General features: G+C 47.8%; 1 protein-coding gene across 7 annotated transcripts in view; it reads left to right on the top strand.

Annotated features, from left to right (window-relative positions):
* The window catches only part of ZBTB46 (zinc finger and BTB domain containing 46), a 319,443-nt gene that overhangs the window by 283,309 nt on the left and 15,819 nt on the right, over positions 1-20,315 (top strand). For all 7 annotated transcript variants that reach the window (XM_029614419.1, XM_029614418.1, XM_029614421.1 and 4 more), the window contains one exon: positions 7,610-7,785. In XM_029614419.1, the coding sequence (XP_029470279.1) occupies positions 7,610-7,785 (176 nt within the window). The remainder of the gene's footprint in view (positions 1-7,609; positions 7,786-20,315) is intronic.

Genomic DNA, 20,315 nt, shown 5'->3' with positions numbered 1-20,315 from the left:
GAAGTTCCTCTGGGACTACCTCTGCAATCTCCTGGCATCAACATGGACCCAGGAACTTTCTCCTGGTGGAGTTTTTCAAAGGGCTGCAAACCTTTGTCCAGGCGCAACCAGCCCCAGCTGTCCACTTGCTTCAAACTCCGCCGGAAGCACAAGTCCTTCCCAGCACCTCTCGAGGCTCTCAAGACATGCCTTTCCTACCCAAGAGCATCCCAGATGGGGATCCAGACACCTCAGATGAAGAAACAGACTCCCTGGAAGAAGGGGAAATCCCCCCAGGGATGGAGTCATACCGCACCATGCTCCAATTCTTCCACAAAGACTAATTACCAGCCCTCGTGTTCCAAACTATGAAGACACTGGGTCTCCCAGGCACGGACCCTACATTGGAACTGAAAAAGAATCCCATGTTGGTATACTTCCATAAAGCCTCATGCTATTTTCCTATGCTGGAGCCCATCAAGGAACTGATTGACCTGGAATGGAATGCTCCAGAGTCCAGTTTTAAAGGGGGGTAGGCACTAGAAGCCCTATACCCACTGGACCCCATGGCCAAGGAACTTCGACGCTTCCCCAAAGTGGACGCTATGATCTGTGCTGTCTCAAAACGCACCACAATTCCTGTGGAGGGAGGAGCGGCACTGAAGGACGCCCAAGACAGAAGGCTGGAAGCCATCCTTAAGCAGTCCTTCGATGTTTCAGCAATGATGCTACAAATTGCCTCCTGCTGTGCCTTGGTGACACGTTCCTGTTTGATCCTCTTCAGAGATTCTACCACGCCAGAGAAGCGATGGAACCTGCGGTCTCCTTTCTCACCAATACTACCGCAGACCTCGTGCTCACATCATCCACGGGTGTCGCCGCCGCAGTGGTGGCTTGAAGACAATTATGGCTCCGAAATTGGTTGGCTGATGTGACTTCCAAGGCGAACCTCACAAAAATGCCTTTTGAAGGATCTCTCCTGTTCGGGAGCGGACTGGAGAAGTTAGCCAACAAATGGGGGCGAATCCCCAGAACCCCGATTACCTGAAGACAGGAACAAAAGAACATATCAGCGCTCCTCCCCCAGAAGAACCAAGGATTTATTTTATTTATTTAACACTTTTCTATACCGACCTTCATGGTTGAAGACCATATCAGATCGGTTTACATCGAATAGGGGAACTGTAACAAAAAATCGTTTGAACAGGAAGAGCAAAGTTACATTCAACAAGGATAGTAAACTTGGAAGCAAGGACCGCTGGAAGAATAAGGCCTAGGGAGGCAATAAATGAAGAGTATAAACAGTAGATAAATCAGTAGTAGTTAAGTCCTTAGAGGTAATACATAAAACCATTGTTCATGAGGTTATACGGTTGTCTAGTGTGTATCGGGGGGATCTGAGAAGGCTTGGCGGAAAAGCCATGTCTTGAGTTTTTTCCTAAAAATTGAGAGGCAGGGTTCCAGCCTAAGATCTGAGGGGATATTGTTCCAGATAGCTGGGCCTGCTGTAGAGAAGGATCGGTCTTTGGTTGAGTTGAGACGAGTGGCTTTGGTTGGCGGGGCTAGTCTACCTTCCCCCTCCAAGAATCTCTATCGCCAGAATAGAGGATCGCAGCGTTTTAAACCTTACAGGAACACTCAGTCCCAAGCACCTCATACTTCAAGAAGGTTTCAGTTCTTTCGGAACAAGCACATTAAGAGAGGAGCAAGCTCAGGGGCAGGCTCCGGCCGTGCCCCACAATGGGAAGACGCAGACCCATCCACAGGAAGAAGACATAGGGGACAGACTTACCCTCTTCCACCAAAGATGGGTTGAAGAAGAAACATCGGACAAGTGGGTCCTAACTATCATTCCGAGAGGAGTACTCCCTGGAATTCCAAAGCATCCCCCCCAGACAAATTTGAGATCACCGTGCCACTTCCACTCCAAGAGACTGGCAGTGGAAACCACACTAGCAAGACTACTCAGCCTAAAGGCAATAACTCCGGTCCCTACATCTCAACAAAATACTGGCCACTATTCCATCTATTTTATCGTTCCCAAGAAAGAAGGAACATTCCAGCCCATCCTGGATCTGAAGGCCGTCAACCGTTACCTGAAGGTACCACACTTCCGCATGGAAACCCTACGCTTCGTTATAATGGCGTTACATCCGGGAGAATTCTTAACCTCCCTGGACCTATCCGAAGCCTACCACCAGCGCTTCCTGCACTTTGCGATTCTGGGCAATCATTACCAATTTCGAGCGCTGCCCTTCGGACTAGCTACCGCTCCCAGAGCCTTCACCAAAATTATGGTGGTAGTAGCGGCAGCACTGAGGAAAGGAGTTCTGGTACATCCTTACTTGGACGATTGGCTGATGAGAGCAAAGTCTCCGGAGGAGAGTCGCCACACTCCCACCAGAGTCAAGAACCTACTACAAGAGTTCGGGTGGGTCATGAACACAGCCAAGAGCTGCCTACAGCCCTCCCAGTCACTAGAATACCTGGGAGTCCGGTTTGATACCAAGCTGGACAAGGTCTACCTTCCCCCTACAAGAAGAAGGAAACTCATTGGTCAGTTGCAAAACCTGTTAGACTCGGCTCGCCCCAAGGTATGGGACTACCTTCAAGTCCTCAGCCTCATGACATCAACTCTGGAAGTTATTCCGTGGGCAAGGACCCATATGCGACCACTACAACACTCCCTATTGTCACAATGGAATCCAGTGTCCCAGAGTTACTCAATTCGCCTCCAGCTACCGACAGAGGTTCTGCATCAGCTTCAATGGTGGCTACAGGAAGAACACCTAAGAGGCGTAAACCTATCTGCACTGAAGTGGATCTTGCTCACCACGGACGCGAGCCTGCAAGGATGGGGAACCCACTGTCAGGAACTAACAGCCCTGGGACAATGGAACAAAAAAGAAGTGGAATGGAACCACAAACCGCCTGGAAGCTGGAGCGGTCCTACTATCCTGCCTGCGATTCAGCCACAGACTCCAAGGTGAGTCTGTCAGTCATGTCTGACAACGCCACAACCGTGGCCTACATCAACTGCCAGGGAGGAACCAAGAGCCAGCAGGTGTCTCTGGAAATAGACCCTCTCATGGAGTGGGCGGAAACAAACCTGCAAGGGATTTCGGCCTCCCACATCGCGGGAAAAGACAACATCTCAGCGGATTATGTCAGCAAAGAGAGCCTAGACCCGGGGAAATGGTTGCTGGCGGACACAGCCTTCCAGCTGATAGTGAATCGATGGGGTTCCCCAGCTATGGACCTCCTTACAACTCATCACAATGCCCAAGTCCCCAGATTTTTCAGCTGCAGACGAGAACCACAGTCTCAAGGAATCAACGCTCTCGTCCAGAACTGGCCAGAGGAAGACCTCCTGTATGCCTTCCCACCCTGGCCGCTACTGGGCAGGGTCATTCACAAGATAGAGCACCACAAGGGACTAGTCCTACTAGTCGCCCCGGATTGGCCAAGAAGACCATGGTGTGCGGACATGCGAAGACTATGGGCAGGGAGTCCTCTGCATCTACCCCCATACAGGGACCTTCTTCAGCAGGGACCGATCTCCCATGAAGACCCGGCTCGATTCTCTTACGGTATGGCCCTTGAGAGGACTAACCTAAAGAAGCGCAGCTACTCAAAAGCCGTGATTGACACCCTGCTCTGAGCACGCAAGTTCTCCACATCTCTCTTACATACGGATCTGGAGGGTATTTGAAGCCTGGTGTGAAGACCACACCCTCCTTCTGAGGACTGCCAAGATCCTAGAATTCCTACAGGATGGCATACAGAAGGGGTTGTCTCTCAACTCCCTCAAGGTTCAAGTCGCAGCACTGGCCTGTTTCAGGTCCGAAATGGATGGCATCAGACTATCAACTCATCCTGATGTGTCTCGCTTCCTGAAAGGAGTCAAACAACTCCAGCCACCACTAAAGTGGCCGGTGCCTCTATGGAACCTCAACCTAGTACTAGACTTCCTAGCAGGGGAGTCCTTCAGACCAACAAGCGGTCTGTCCCTTCGCCTCTTGATCATAGTCACATAGATGTATAAGACTCTCTCAGTTGTATATGTCATTCACTTAGATGTATAAGTTCTTTCCAACCTGTACAAAGTTGACCATAGTGCCTCTCGCCAAGTGCGCACACTACAATGTTGTAGTTCTTAATCTCTCCGGTGGCCCTCTTTTACCATGGTCCTTTCCCCCCTGCCTTGCCTTCCTCCTGCTTTCTCCTCCTTTCTCCTCATCCTTCCAGCTGCTTCCCCTCCCCCCCCCACCCCTGTTTTATGTAATTTCCGCCTTTTTGTTACATTGTAAACCGGCATGATGTACCCACGAATGTCGGTATATTTTAAAAGCTTATAAATAAATTAAAGACAGACAGCATTCTTGATTGCAATATGCTCAGCTCGGTGCATCTCCGAACTTCAAGCATTATCCTGTCTAGAACCGTTCCTCAGGTTCACCTCAGGCACAATACAGCTGATTACGTTACCATCCTTCCTTCTGAAAGTGGTTTCCCAGTTCCATATGAACCAGACCATAACTTTACCATCTCCAGATGAACACAGGGATTCAGAAGACTCACGCCTCTTTCTCCACCTGAATGTAGGCAGAATCCTAGCCCAATACCTCAAGAGATCGGAATCCTTGTGCAAATCTGATCACCTGTTCATTCTTCAAAGCGGGAAGATACAAGGGGAAGCGGCATCGCGGGCGACCATAGCCCGCTGGATCAAAGAAGTCATTAATGCTGCCTACATAGAGGCAGGAAAACCACTACTCTTGCAGGTCAAGGAGCATTCTACAAGGGCCCAGGCAGCCTCCTGGGCTGAAACCAGGCTGCTTTCGCCAGCCGAGATCTGTTGGGCGGCGACATGGTCCTCCCTACACACCTTCTCCAGGTTCTGCCACCTGGATGTTCAGGCCAGGGAGGATACAGCCTTCGCAAGGGCAGCACTAAGTGGGTCACGGGCAGCCTCCCACCCCATAGGGGAGTAACTTTTGTACATCCCATTGGTCCTAAGTCCATCTGGCTACACGCTAGGAAATGGAGAAATTACTTACCTGATAATTTTGTTTTCCTTAGTGTAGACAGATGGACTCAGCATCCCGTCCACGGCTACTCAAGAAATAGAGAACCTCTGATATCAATCTCGAGACTGTACGGGTAAGCCACGGCCTACCTCTATGTTAAGACACCCACAGTTACCTAGGTGTCGGCGTTTATTGTTTCAGTGTACCGACGGTCTCCAGTGCCAAAAGGTTTTTATATATATAATCAGTTGAACCAGTTCAAGATTAATCAAGTATTAAGCAACATATATCCACACTGGGTTTTTTAAGAGAATACTGAAGAGCTAAGCACACTGCACGGGTATATGTAGGCTGACGTCAGCTTTGAAATCTGACTCTTCTAACCGTACACAGCTATGGGCTAGGAAAATGGATACTCGTTAATTAAGCATCCCTTTTCCTAACCTGACTGCTGGCACACTTTTTAGGGTTCTCCTTTTTCGGTTCGTCCGACTTAATATTGCCATGAAATTAAGTCAGAGGAATTACGGAAAAGCAGTATTTTCTGCTTTTCTGTAAAGTTTTTGGACTCCTCAAGAATTAATGCCTGCTCTGAGGGTAAAGATGTGTGCGTTGGGTGCACATTTTCTTTTTGCATTGTTGATCCACCCTGTGGTCCAGACTGGCAAGAGCCCAACAAACAAGTCGATTCTGTAAGAAATGTGGGAGAATGGGCACTCCTCCGTGTTGAGTGCCCGCCACCTCTCCTGGGTGCACGATCTTATATTTAAATGAGGTCACGCTAAAAGGAGGTGCTAGGAACAATTACACGCCCCTAGTGCCTCCTTCGCCCAGGACAGGATTGGACGCACATTTTACTTTTAGTATCCCGGGTGACTAACTAATAGCATTTGCATGTGATGAGTGCTATTAGTTTTCAGAGGGGTTGGCCGTGTGCTTTCGAGGTGCTAAACCCCTTACAATACAAGGAGTAATAGACGCCCTTCGAAAACACGCGTCCCAACCAGTGTTAAACAATGCGCACGGCCGAGCGCACTTTACAGAATCAGCCTGCTAGAGACTTAGTACAATTCTTCATTTGAACCCTGTGATGCTTATGATTTTGTATGGACAGACCAGGTGATGGTATAAAATGGTTTTGGTTATTGAAAAATATAATTTTAGATGTAATCTGGGTAACAGTAACCTGTCGTCATTGTTTAGATTTCTCTGAGTATGTAAATTTTAAATGACTAGGAAAAGGCAAATTAATATTCACTTTGGAGCAGATAAGAAAGCTAAGTGTCAAAAAATGAAAATTTTGGGAGGTATCTGCTTTTCCATAGATGACTTTTACACTTGATCAATTTCATTGACAACCATTTTGCTCCTCTTTCTAACTTAATTCTGCATTTAGATCACAATGGTAGATGTGAGACTGGGATGCTCAAATAGCTGACTATTCAAGCTGTGCTTACTTGTATCTTAAGGACTGGAAGTCTTCAGGTCACTTTCTGTTGTAAAATGACTGCACAAAAGCAAAATGTTTATGTAGTAGATCCATTGTTTTAGAAATGGAAGCGTAACTGTTGTAATTTTCTGTGTAAGCAGATTTCTTCCTGTCTTGGAAAAGGATTCAGGTAAACAATGCTTGGTAGAAAAATGCAAGCTACTAGTAAGGCAATTATCATCTGAGCTTCAAACAGATTGAGTGCACCCATCTTCTGTGTTTGTTAGAAGACCTGTCCTAGGTGCTTCACTTATTTATTTATTTTTAAATTCTTATATACCGACGTTCCTGTATAGAATACAGATCATACTGGTTTACATTGAAAGAGAACAGTCGCTTGGGCGTGATACAAGGAACATTTAAAAAATAAAGGAGCATTTAAAACAAGATAAATAACTTCAGTACAGATTAAGATTAGGGTCCATTCAAGTATAGACGAGGAAACTAGGAGGCTGTTGAAATACTAGGTGGAGGGCTCACAACTTTGAAGCGCTGATTAAGGGAAAAATGTTGGGATGCAAAATTAGTTACAGGTTAATTAAAGGTTACTTGAGCAGGTAAGATAATGCATTATAGACAACAGGTCTAGGATGAATAAGGGGAAACGCTGTAAGGGGGACCTGATAGGGCAGGTGTAAATGATAGGTTTAAAAGTGGGGCACCAGAATAAGCTCTGGAAGGACTAATTCGGAGATACGGCGTGCTCTTGTCCGAGAAGCAGCTTATCTCTCCAGCAAAGGCTTGACTGAAAAGCCATGTTTTGAGGGGGGGTTTTTTGAATGTCTGAGGGCAGTGTTCTTGATGGACTTCAACATGGTTTTGACATTGTTCAGTTGACCCATCATATTTTGTGTTTTAATGGGAGGGATTTCTGAGGGACTGAAATAGGACCAGTCCTTTCCTTTCACATGTCTTTGTACCTCTTTATTGTTGCAAAGTGTGAATATCTATAGGAAAGCAGCGCAGGTTTAAAATTTTTTATCAGTTGTAAACTAACCCTGGCATTTTATGTGTGGTATAAAGATCTTTGGCAGGTGAGTGCTGAAAAAAGTAAATTTCAGCCCATCGTACGGTGTTATAAAACATGTTTTATTTTTCTGTTTTGTTTTAGTAAATGAATTCACCGTGATAAGGAAGAAATTTAAGTGCCCATACTGCAGCTTCTCAGCCATGCACCAGTGTATTCTGAAGCGACATATGCGTTCCCACACTGGAGAGAGACCGTACCCCTGTGAGATCTGCGGCAAAAAATTCACCCGCCGGGAGCACATGAAGCGACACACCCTGGTAAGCTGGGGTCTTCCTCCTCTCCCTTTGAAAGTTTAGCAAGAAAAATAAGCATGTCCAGGTTAGGACCACTAATGTACCCTCTGCAGAAGCCTGAAGAAGAGAGCTTACTCTGAGGGTAGGTCATGCTCGTCTCAGAGTGAGTAGTGGAGCTGGGATTGTGATTTGGATTTTCCAACATCTCGGCTCTGCTCTGTAGTTTCTAAAAATCCATGACTGTACCATAAACGTCTGCCACACAGTATTTCTAAATACCATAGGTCAGTGTATAATTCACTCCTTTAAGCAAGCCCTGATGGTACAGCAAGGAGTCCTCCAAGAGCAGGGGGCAGTCTTTGGCTAGAGCAGGAGGCCACTCTGTAAAAGGTATAGGGAGGAACCAGCGGTCATACTTAGCATCATTCTGCTAGCGCACTTACTGCTCACCCCCCTTCATGTAGGAGAATGCTTGAAAAAGTTTGTGATCAATTTGGAATTGAGTGTAACGTTGCAGATCACTGCAGGGATGGGAGCCTCTCTGCAAGACACCTCACTGTGGCCCCATGCACACCTGAACCTCTTCATCGTTTCTACCCTGGTTGCGTTCCTCACTTGGTTCCTGAGAATGGGGGAGGGGATGCAGTGGATATTTAAACTTGTCTTAGTCCTGCTTGCTGTTAAGTGCACAGGAAAAAGAATTTGGAATCTCGTGCTTTTCTTGAATTGAAATTCTCGCTCAAGTTAGAATTCTTGCTAGCAGCTTTTTTGTTTTTAACTTAATGTATGAAAATATATCCATGCATACATCAGCAAATGAGCATCACCTTTAGTAACACCTTGCTGGCCTTCCAGTCCTGTATTATTCAGTGTTGGGGCTGTCAGTGGGTAAGTCAGAGCGGTGGAGTCTGTATGAGAAAAGATGGATCTAACTGAATGCACAGGTAAATTTGAGGATGGATGGCTGCCTGCATGTTTGTGGTACTTTTAATGATTCAAATTAGTGATGAGCACATAAATGGATGCTGGTAATGCGGTTTGAATTTGTATTGCACAATGAAAGAGGGCTACCAAGCCGTTTAAATCGCTGTTTAATTTATGTACATCTTCCAATAGTTGCCCCCTTCAAACCGCTCTGCTGCAAAACAGAGCTTGTATCAGGGTTGGGAGTTTTCATCTCACTTTCTCGGATTGGCAACTGCTGTACATCAAATTTCTATCTTTAATGTTGAAAACCTTTCAACTTTTATATAAAACACTAAGTACATTGGCCATTTTGGTGGAATATAAATTCTCATGAGAATGAAAAGGAAAGGTGTGGTGATTCACTTCCTTTTTATCCATCATTCTATCCATTGTGCCCCAGGATCACGTGATCTGACCTCGTATACTGATGAAATACCCATGTGAGAATGGTGCTGTTTGTCCCTTGCCTGGGACCTTTGTTTCTATATTTAATGCAGCTGGGCAGTATGGAACAAATTTAAATTAAAAAAAACAACTAGTGACCATTTCCTCTGGGTGACCTAAATTCAGTTGCAGAAATAGGCAGAGGAAAATGAGATTGGCGTCTGCACTACCTCAACATCCTGTTTCTTTCTTTCTTTCCTTCCTTCGTCTAAGTACGGGACTGTACTGACTCGTTATGGCCTCAGTGTAAGGTTTCCCCAGAATCAGAACTATTTGCATTCTGCTTATCGAGTGCAAGTCCAGTGTACGGCTTACATACTGCGCTTTTGCTGTCAGGAAGAAATGGTTGAATTGTACCATCTTTTGGGAGCACTAAAATGAGTCCCCAGAGCTTTTTGCCAAATTAAAAATGTCCTCATCCCACCACTTTGTAGTGGTAATTTTTACAGCACACTAATGTAATGAGTAGTACAATGTGAGGCTGCAGCACAAATGTTGCACTCTGACATTATTTCTATATATCAGATATATTGGCGTTGTATTAAGGACATAAGATGTTTCCTACCTTCGCTGAAATGGAGGAGGGTATCGTCTGGTTCTGATGCCAGTGTCGTGTCATAGCTTGCCATAAGGTGGCAATTAATGCATACTACTTAAACAGTATGATCAAGGGGGCTTACTGTTCTGCGTTACCATGACATCTCCCCTCCAGCCTTTTCAGGAGTATTTGCTGGCTACAGTGATTGCCCAGCCATCTGCTTCTGCAGCTGACTACTCCTTGAGATATCCCTCTCTTATCCCCTTTGGGGGAAGGGGAGTTCTCTTGTAAGCCATGCAGTAAGCGCTCTCTCTTTACTCCCTACCTCCTCTGCAGACACGCAGGCTGAAAGGCTACTGAGGGTGCCACAGGATCTGTAAGCCACCTGCCTTTATTACACTTACTCTGATATTGCTTCCTTTACACAGTAATTGTTTTTCTCTACTAGGAAGGGAGGAGAGCCCTGTATTCCTGTGCATGGAGTACTAGAAGAGCACAGATTCTCAGTAAAAAGAACCTTTCATAAATTCCTGGCAGATCATTTTCCCTTTTTTTTTTTTTCTTGTTAACCTTGATTTGACTGAGGGGAGTTCAAACAGAAGCACAAGCCTTATAAAGGATATGCAACATTTATATCTGGAGAGAGTAGAAAAAGATGCTCAGTATGGAAAGGCAAAAGTGAAAATTGCAGTGCCTAGGTTAGCATTAGATAAGCTTTGTAAATCAGTAGGAGCCAAAAAATGGTTTTTACCTCATTTAGGTTGGCAGTTACTATTACGATTGCCCTTCATTATTCTGATATTTACTTGATTCTTAGCAGACTGTAGCAGAAAATTTTGGAAACTACTGCTTAACCAATCCAGCACCATAACTCTTAAGTTCAGGTACTGCACCTTATCAGAGCCCTCTATTGTATTATACTATTAGGTATGTTTTGTTAAACTTTCTTCTCTCTCGCTTAAATATCCCGAATTGTACTCCCTGTTCATTGTAACTTTCTCTCATTTAGTTAAATGGTTTCCCCTAGTTCTACTGTAAACCGGTACGATAAGACTTGTCTTGAGCATCGGTATATTAAAAGAATTTAAATAAAATAAAATAAATATTGTATGTAGCATGAACACCTTGAAGAATGAATATCACTTATTTAAAAAAAAAAAAAAAAAAAAAAAGTATTAACACAAGAGAGGAGGGGGTACCTGGAAATAAGATCAGAGGAAGCAATAGAGCCAAGAAATAAGTATTTTCCCGTCATAGCAAGGCTGAATTAGCCATGCTGTCATGGGAACTGTCAGTCAGGCCTGGGAGGCGGAGCTTCCTAAGTGATGTCAGAGCTTTGCTCTGAGGCTGCGCGTGGTTTCCCGCGCTGATAACAACTCTCCTCAGTCTGTTTTTCCGCGCACAGGATCGTACGTGGAGCCTCAGACCTCCTCAGCAAAAACTTAACAATTTAGAAGAAAAAACCAAAGAAATGAAGGAAGAAGACGCTCCCCGACCGTCAGGATTTAAACCCTGCCTCTGTGGGAAGGTCATGTCCAGACCGCTGTTATCGTTCTCTGGGACCAGACCACCCACTCGAGTCATGCCCTCATTGCAGTCGGATGTCGCCGAGGGCACGCCGACAGAGGAGGGAGAAGATGGAGCGTCTCAGAGCCTCGAGGACCGAATCTTATGCCCCACCGTCGGAGGCCCACTCTTCCCCAGGGCCTAGTACGTCTACGCTGGCCCCCCAGCGTCGAGCGGCCTCCATGGAACCTCTGACTGCGAAGCATTGCATGAGAAGTAAAAACCTGGCCTCCAGGAGTCAAGATCCCTCCCGCGAAGAAAAGTGTCACCGGCCTGAGTCGCATGCGCCGGGGCGGGTAGGGACACATACCCAAGAACTGACCCATGCGTCGAAATCAACGACGCACACCCCGTCGATGCAGTGCCGGGTGGACGAGACGCAGGATACAAAACCTACGGCGCCGGAGGATTCGACGCCTCGACCAGGAGCTTCCAAGTCACCCCAAATGCCGACTACGGTGCAGGTGCGTCGGCCGACGCACCCTCTTCCGGCGCACGGACCAACACCATCACGGCACGAAGACACGGCGCAGATGCGGCGCGCATCAACAGTGCCGAAGCTATCAGACATCCAGGGATGACCCCTTGACCCTAACCCCCTCTTCACCGGCCTTCTCGTCCAGGTCAAACAGGGACGAGGGTCATATTCATCTATCTTTGTCGTCAGTCTCCTCTGCCTCCTCGGCTCCTGTGTATTCAGACCTATCCTTAGCTTCCAAACGTCACTCCAGGGGTAACGTTCTGCAGGAACCCCTGGCGAAAAAATGCAAGGTGCGAGAAAAACTGCGCGCACACGTGCCACCAGATACAGACATCCTCTTGGCAGCCATTCCAGCGGGCAGACCAGAGGAACAGACTAGACCACCAATGCCGCCAACAACAAAGGACGCTTTAGTCAACCTTTCTCTGGCATTATCGGGGTTCTTCGAAGTCATGAAATCCTCTTACCAGATGGGCAATTCATCGCCCAGTACAGACAAGGATTCTCCACAACATTCAGAGCATTCATCCCCGCAAGACACACGTCCTCCATCTCCACAGGCACTCTCCAGCCCCGACACCGACGTCACAACCTCAAAGATCATATACCCCAGTGTCACCGGACCTGCAGCCCACATCACTGGATAGCTCAACAGGGTATCCTTCAGAACCTGGGGACGAACCAGCGGAGCCATACTCTCCTCCGGAAGACCTTACCTATCCAAAGTTCTTGGAAAAGATAGGCTAGGTCCTCAACCTTAACATCCAAAAGGTGCCAGATCCGAGATCGGCGACTCTAGATCTATTAAAGATTTTTGATCTACCGGCAGAGCCTACCTCTCTCCCTCCACATGGGGTGCTAGACTCTGTGCTGGAACGCTCCTTGGATACCCCTTTTCAGCTCCCACCGGTGTCGAGGAAAACCGATCTCAAGTATAAAATGCAAAAATCGCCTTACTATTCAGCACTGCAGCTACCCCATGCATCCCTGGTAGTTGAGTCGGCAATGGCGAGAGCTAGAAAATCCAGATTACACTCTGCTACCCCTCCGGGCAGAGATCTTCGTTCTCTGGATGAATTTGCGACGTGCACATTCCAGGCGTCAATGCTGGCCGCCCGCATTAACCATCACCAATTCTATATCATCCAATACCTCTACGAGTGTGTGCAACGGATGAAGGACAGCTCAGACCTCGTCCATCCTATTAGAGACACTAATCATGTCCAAGACTTGGAGGAGGGCATTCGCCCTTTGTTGCGCACGGTCTATGAAGGATTTGAGACCGCTTCGTGCGCCTCCGCAGCGGCCATTGCGGCACAACGTATTGTTTTGCTGCGGGCAAGCTCCATTAGAGAAGATGTCCACGAGAAATTGGCCAATTTACCTTGTAAAGGAGACAATTTGTTTGGGATCCGTTTCCAGGAAATGGTGGCCCAGCTAAAGGAGCAGTCCGTGGCTGTACAATCATTGGCCACTCCTCAATCCTACTTTGCAACGCGCAGATACCCCACACTACCTCGCAGACAAATCTTCCAACGCCGGCCTTATAGGCCATATGCCTTGTACCGTCCCCTGCCTTATCAGCAGACTTTCCATCCGCAGAATCAACAAAACCAGAACCAGCGAGGACGACCCCAGGGCCAACGCCCACAAGCACAACAACCCGCGGCCCCAACCAAGACTAACCTGCCTTTTTGAGCGTTGCCCTGCCACCACCACAACCGGTACTAGCGGGAGGGATCACACATCCGGGAATGGGAAAAGATCACCTCCGACCAATGGGTACTAGACATTGTTCGACACGGGTACAGAATTCACTTACACTTTTCTCCTCCGCTCCCTCATACAGTATCGAGGGGGTCCAGACCCCATCAAAACCGTTTGGAGCAGGAGGTGACGGTGTTATTACAACAGGCGACTCGCCGCGTCCCTCCGACAGAACATTTCACGGTATTCCACGCCCCCTATTTCCTAATTCCAAAGAAATCCGGGGACCTTCATCCGATCTTGGACCTCAGAGAACTGAATAAGTTCATCGTCAAGGAAAAGTTCAAAATGATCTCTCTCAAATCTCTGCTACCCTTGATCCTACCCCAAGCCTGGATGTGCTCATTAGACCTCAAGGATGCATGCACTCACATTCCTATGCACCCTTCCTCCTGGCGATACATGTCTTTCCAAGTCCATGGCCAATCCTTCCAATACAAAGTCCTGCCCATTGGCCTGTCCACAGCGCTTAGGGTGTTCAAATGCATGGCAGTGGTGGTGGCGTTCTTCCGCCAACGGGGGATCATGATATTTCCTTACCTCGATGACTGGCTGTTGGTAGCTGCCAGCCCGGACACGCTTTGGCAACATCTTCAACACACAATTCAGTGCCTGGACAAGTTGGGATTGATCATCAACTATCAGAAGTCCAACTTACATCCGGCACAAACGATACAGTTCATAGGAGCTCAGTTGGACGCAGTCAAATATAGAGTTTTTCTGCCGGCCGACAGGAAACGAACAATGCGACTCCTTTTCCGCAGCCTGAAGTTGACCGTGTCCCCGACGGCACATCAAGTCTTGCAAGTCTTGGGACATATTGCTGCCTCGATCCACGCAGTCTCCAACACGAGACTCCGCATGCGACACCTCCAATGGGGTCTCAAATGACAGTGGAAACAACATTCTCAACCACTACACGGGAAAGTGGCCTTGACAAAAGCCATGATGACGGACTTAGACTGGTGGTTGCACAAACCAACAGTCTCCAAAGAAGCTCCTTTCACTCTCCTACCGCACAATGCGATCCTAACCACAGATGCCTCCCTCAAAGGATGGGGGGCCCACCTCGACAACCTCCAGACGCAAGGCCTCTGGTCACAGCGCGAACAATCTCTTCACATCAATCTCTTAGAATTGAGAGCCATCGGTATGCTCTACGCACCTTAGTCTCTCACCTCCAAGGCCACCGGGTGATGGTCTACACTGACAATCAGGTGGCCATGTTTTATATCAACAAACAGGGGGGGTCAGGCTTCTGGACTCTGTGCCGCGAAGCCCTCTTCCTCCTACAATGGTCCATCCACCACTCCATCCAACTACAAGCCACTTACTTGCCAGGAATCGCAAATACTCAAGCGGACCGGCTGAGCCGAATCTTTCACCCACATGAATGGTCCCTCGACACCAAGTCCATGTTCCAAAGATGGGGTCATCCGTCCATAGATCTTTTCACCACAGAGCAGAACCAGAAAGTACATCGCTTCTGCTCTGTATGGCCGACTCCACACAGGGTCGCTCAGGACGCTTTCCTCATTCCATGGATGGAGCCACTGATGTACGCATTCCTCCCAATTCCGCTCATCACAAAGACTCTACAAAAATGCATGAGGGACGAGGCGCAGCTGATCTTCGTGGCACCGGCGTGGCCACGACAACCATGGTACGCACACCTTCTACACCTGTCGTCGGACGCACCGTTCAGACTTCCCACTCAAGAAAACCTGCTGTCCCAGGACAAGGGGTCCCTCCTCCACCCATTGCACTCCTCTCTGCATCTCACGGCTTGGAGGTTGAACGGCGCCTTCTGTCGGAATAAGGCTTCTCCATCACAGTTCAGGAGGTAATCTTAGCAGCTCGCAAACCGTCCACGAGGAAAAACTACCACTTCAAATGAAAGTGCTACACCACGTGGTGCGACACCAAGAAGGTGGACCCATTTACTTGCACGCCAAAAACCTTGCTGGACTACCTACACACTTTGTATATGGCTGGTGTTGCTACAGCTTCAGTCAGAGTCCACCTCAGTGCAATTGCAGCCTTTCACTGATCGCACAATGGCCAACCCATCTCTATCCATCCGATGGTCTCTCGATTCGTAAAGGGGCTCACACACCTCCACGCCCCCAGTCTCAAAACCACCAGTTCCATGGAATCTAAACTTAGTTCTTGAACAACTGATGGTCTCGCCCTTCGAACCACTGGAATCCGCGCATCCAAAATATCTCACCTGGAAGGTGGTCTTCCTTACCGCAGTAACATCGGCACGGAGAGTTAGTGAATTGCAGGCCTTGGTACATTATAGCCCATAGCCCATACCTTCAATTCTACCACCATAACGTGCTCTTGCGGACACACCCCGCCTTCCTGCCGAAGGTAGTCTCCCAATTTCATCTCATCCAATCAATTGAGTTACCAATTTTTTACCCAAAACCTCACAAGAATGATAGAGAGAGGTTACTGCATACCCTGGACTGCAAAAGAGCACTGGCCTACTATAAACTCACTCGCCCCACAGGGCATCACAACTCTGTTTCTTTCAACCCGAATGCCTCAGGCCTTCCGGTAACCAAATGCACCATCTTTAGCTGGATCACCCAGTGTATACAGTTCTGCCATAATAAACATAACTCTGCATTGCCATCTCTGCCCACAGCTCATCAAACACGAGCAATGGCAGCCTCTATTGCCCATCTACGACATATTCCACCAGTAGACATTTGCAAAGCAGCCACATGGGCTTCTCTTCACACGTTCACTTCCCATTACTGTCTTAACCAACAGTCGGCGGACGATGTAAAGTTTGGCACAACCCTTCTACAGTCATTGTCCAAGGACTCCACGAGGTTGACTGCCACCGAATAACCATCATGCTGTATAAGACAATACCTATGACCTGTTTGTCAGCGTGCTGGGAGCTTAGGACTCCCATGACAGCATGGCTAATTCAGCCCTGCTATCGACAGGAAAAAGCAAGTTTGCTTACCGTAAACGGTGTTTCCGTAGATAGCAGGATGAATTAACCATGCTGACCCACCCACCCACCTCCCTGATCAGTCGACATCAACTCTAGGACCACGCTTGCTTTATCACAGACTGAGGAGAGTCGTTAGCGCAGGAAACCACACGCAGCCTCAGAGCAAAGCTCTGACATCACTTAGGAAGCTCCGCCTCCCGGGCCTGATTGACAGTTCCCATGACAGCATGGCTAATTCATCCTGCTATCTACGGAAACACAGTTTACGGTAAGCAAACTTGCTTTTATTATCCTAAGAAGTATGGCTTGCCCTACTGCTTTCAGAGAGTCCTACAGATAGGGTAGGGACATGAAACTGGTAGACATAGGTTTGGCACACATTAAAACTGAGCAAGTAATATGAGCCAGTCATTCTGCAATACATAACACAAATTCAATAAAACAAAGTAAAATACAGGTCCATTGGCAGAGTTGTATGGGGGTCTCAGTCAGAGACCTTGGCTTCTTGTGGCAGATTTTTAAAGACTGCAGCAAGAATGAGCAAATTTTGTATCAGAATTTTCCTGGAGGAAAAGCCCTAAATCATTTTAATCAGGTAGACTTGGGGAAAGCACAGCTTATCTCTGGGTGTAAGCTGCATGGAGACTCTACTATTTGGGATCCTGCCAGGTACTTCTGACCTGGATTTGTTATTGTTGGAAACAGGATACTGGGCTTATTTTATTTATTTAAAATTTTTTGTATACCGCTTCTTCATAGGAAAATATCGAAATGGTTTCCATAAAAACATATGTAATAAAAAAAAAAAAAATGATATACAGCGTCCATAATAAAATAAGATCTACAACGGTACAAATAAGTGAAAATAACTTGAACATAAAGTGATACATTTCTCATAAAAGGAGATATTGCACAGCTGTCCTGAATAAACAAACAAAGCCCAGGTATTTACCAAGCAGCAGCATTCAAGCAATATCCCCTTGCAAGTAAGTATTAACTTCCTCCATTCGTGATGCATCCTTGGTCTGACCCAGTAAGGCAGTTCTTATGTAAAATATTGCAGCAGTTATTTGGCAAATTTGAATACTCTTGTATATATTTGCATATTAAATTATGCTTTTTAAACTTGACACAATGTCAGAAAATGACTGTAAAGTTAATTTGGTTCTTTATTTGTGGAAAATGGATCTTAGCGATTGTTGCTGGAGGGTAAGCATCTGGAAATGGGGGGAAGGGATCTCGAGGGAAATGAAAACATGATCTTAGCAGGGGTAGGGGGATAAGGGATGGAGTAGTATAGAGACAAAGGGAGGAGAAGGTGGGGGGGATCTGGGAGAGGAGGGAAGAGATGGGAGATATATGGTCAGGAGAAGGAATCTATTCAAACCACTGCATCTGACACTGAACCACTCGCACACTGGCACCCCAAGCCCCTTTCAGTCCTCTCACTCCCTGTCTTTCCAAACATACCCCTCCAATCTCCTCCTTCACTCAGCATAGCACTCCAGCCCCCCCACTCATGCCCTACACCTCTACAGTTCCCTAACTTGCTGACTCCTCTGCATCCTCTGTGATCCCCCTCACTCATACTCTTTCTCCCCACCTCTTTGATCTCTGCCATGAACCCCTCACTCTTATTCCCATTCTTTCTACCTCACAATGCTGCAGTGCAATGCCTCAGATCTTGTCTTTCTCTGAGGACAAGCAGGCTGGTAGTCCTCATACATGGTTGACATAATTAGATGGTGCCCGGACACGGAAAACACTAGAACCTAGACTTGACACACTGAACATGCTCAGCATACCCTATACCACGCATCCATGCAGGGTCCCTCTCCAGTCTCTTTTTCTGCAGAGCTGTAAGTCTTGCGGTGTGAGTGAGCTTACTTTGGCTGTTTTTGGCCTTGTAGAAAACTTTTTTTTTTCTCGTAGTTTTCACGGATTTTCTTCACTGTTTCGATGCCGGGTCCCTCTTGGTGCTTCCCCGTAGTGTTCCTAGTCAGGGTTTTCAATGCTTTTGGTAAGTTTCCTTTTGCGGTTGATTTCCCCCGTGGCAGTGCTTCAGTGCTGTCCAGCCATCGCCACCTGCCACCATAAAGTTTGATTTTGCAGCCCTTTTATTTCATCTCATCATAGCCAAGTCCGGTATTCAGCAATGCTCCAGGTGCCTGAGGACCCTGTCCATTAAGGACCCTCACGAGATATAGGTCCTTCGCCTGGGGGCATTGCATGACATCCAGGGTTACCATGTATGCACACAAATGACCCCGAATGGATGTTGACTTCAGCTCGACAAGATGGAACAGCTATTCAGGCCGAAGAAGATCAAACCATCGGCATCGATGCACCTTGGAGCCACACCGATGGACACCGCACTATCTACATCAGCGGGACCATCTATTTCATTGGTGCTGCTGGCGGAGAGGGGCGCCAGAGACCGACCACTGTTGGATTCCTCATCATTGGCCTTTGCACTGGGGAAGGATCGGGCCGAGCAATGAGGGAAGCCAAGGAAACATCGGCGCCTGTCCCCATCGATGCATGAGGATGCACCAGCTCATGACATGATGCCCCTGAATCGATCCCCGCAGCAAGGAGCGCCAGTCTTCCATTGGTGTTGGGGGTCCACAACGGTCTCCACTGGCCCTGATGCGACACCGGTCCGCCACATGGGTCTAAAGAAGATTTGCCACCCCTCCTTTCTCCCAGTTGGTGTTGGCATCGGCAGCGTTCAAGGAGGAGCTGGAGCGGCAAGTCCAGCTGGCGGTGGAATGGGCGCTGCAGGGCTTCTGTTCTGTGGCACAGACAGCACTGGAGCCAGTACTGTCCATCCTGGAACTGCTGCTGAAGAAGCCCAATGTGCTCATCGGTGCATTACTGACCCAGCTGACATTGGTTCCGGGACAGCATCTGTGCCTCCCCCTATCTATATGGTAGTGGTTGCCAGTTCCTCCGAAGAGGAAGCCCCACCTAGGCTACCAGACATACTGAGGCCTGTAATCCCCCATCCAGCCTTGCCAGTGCCCACCCCTCTAGACAAAGGCTGATCACCTAGGGCCCCATCCCCTATGGCTTACAGTGAGGATAAGGGTCTCTATGACCCGGGGGGGGGGGGAGATACCTCAAATTCCTCCTTCAAGGGCTCTGAGGGTCTCCCCTCAGACCCTTCTCCAGAAGAGCTAAGGAAGTTGCTGCCTGAGGATTTAACCTTTGTAGGTTTCTGAGGGTGATGGCAGAAGCCATCCCATTTCAGTTGCAGACTGAGGAGGATGCCAGGTACAAAATGCTTGAGATCCTCCAGTTTATGGCGCCTCATAAAGAAATCGTGGTAGTCCTGGAGATCCTTAAGGAGCTGCTGCTGCGGATATGGGAACACCCTCTCAAAGTGCCTCCCATTGAACCTTCTGGACGAGGGTTTACCTCGTCCAGAAGGTTCAATAAGAGACAGCTGCCCCACCAGTCTGTTGTAGTCAAATCCGCTCTCAATAAAGCCATGCAGTCTTGGACCCATTCCTCTGTGCCCCTGGGGAAGGACCACGGAGCGATGGATGCTTTTGGGAGGAAAGTGTTCCAAGGGTCCGTGCTTATTGCTCACATTGCTTCCTGTCAGCTCTATATGAGCCAGTACTTGTGGGACATGTGGAAGCAATGCAGGAGGTGGCCAAACAGCTGCCTCAAAAGCAGCAGGACACCCTTATGTCACTGGGGCATAAGGGCCTGGTGTGCGAAAAACACGAGGTTCAAGTGACCAGTGTTTTTGAGATAGAATCGAGGGTCTCTGCAGCAGGAATCTGTGCCTGTAGAATGGCATGACT

Source organism: Rhinatrema bivittatum, chromosome 8, assembly GCF_901001135.1.
Source record: "Rhinatrema bivittatum chromosome 8, aRhiBiv1.1, whole genome shotgun sequence".
Taxonomy (NCBI): Eukaryota; Metazoa; Chordata; class Amphibia; order Gymnophiona; family Rhinatrematidae; genus Rhinatrema; species Rhinatrema bivittatum.
This window is presented reverse-complemented; position numbering and strand designations above follow the sequence as displayed.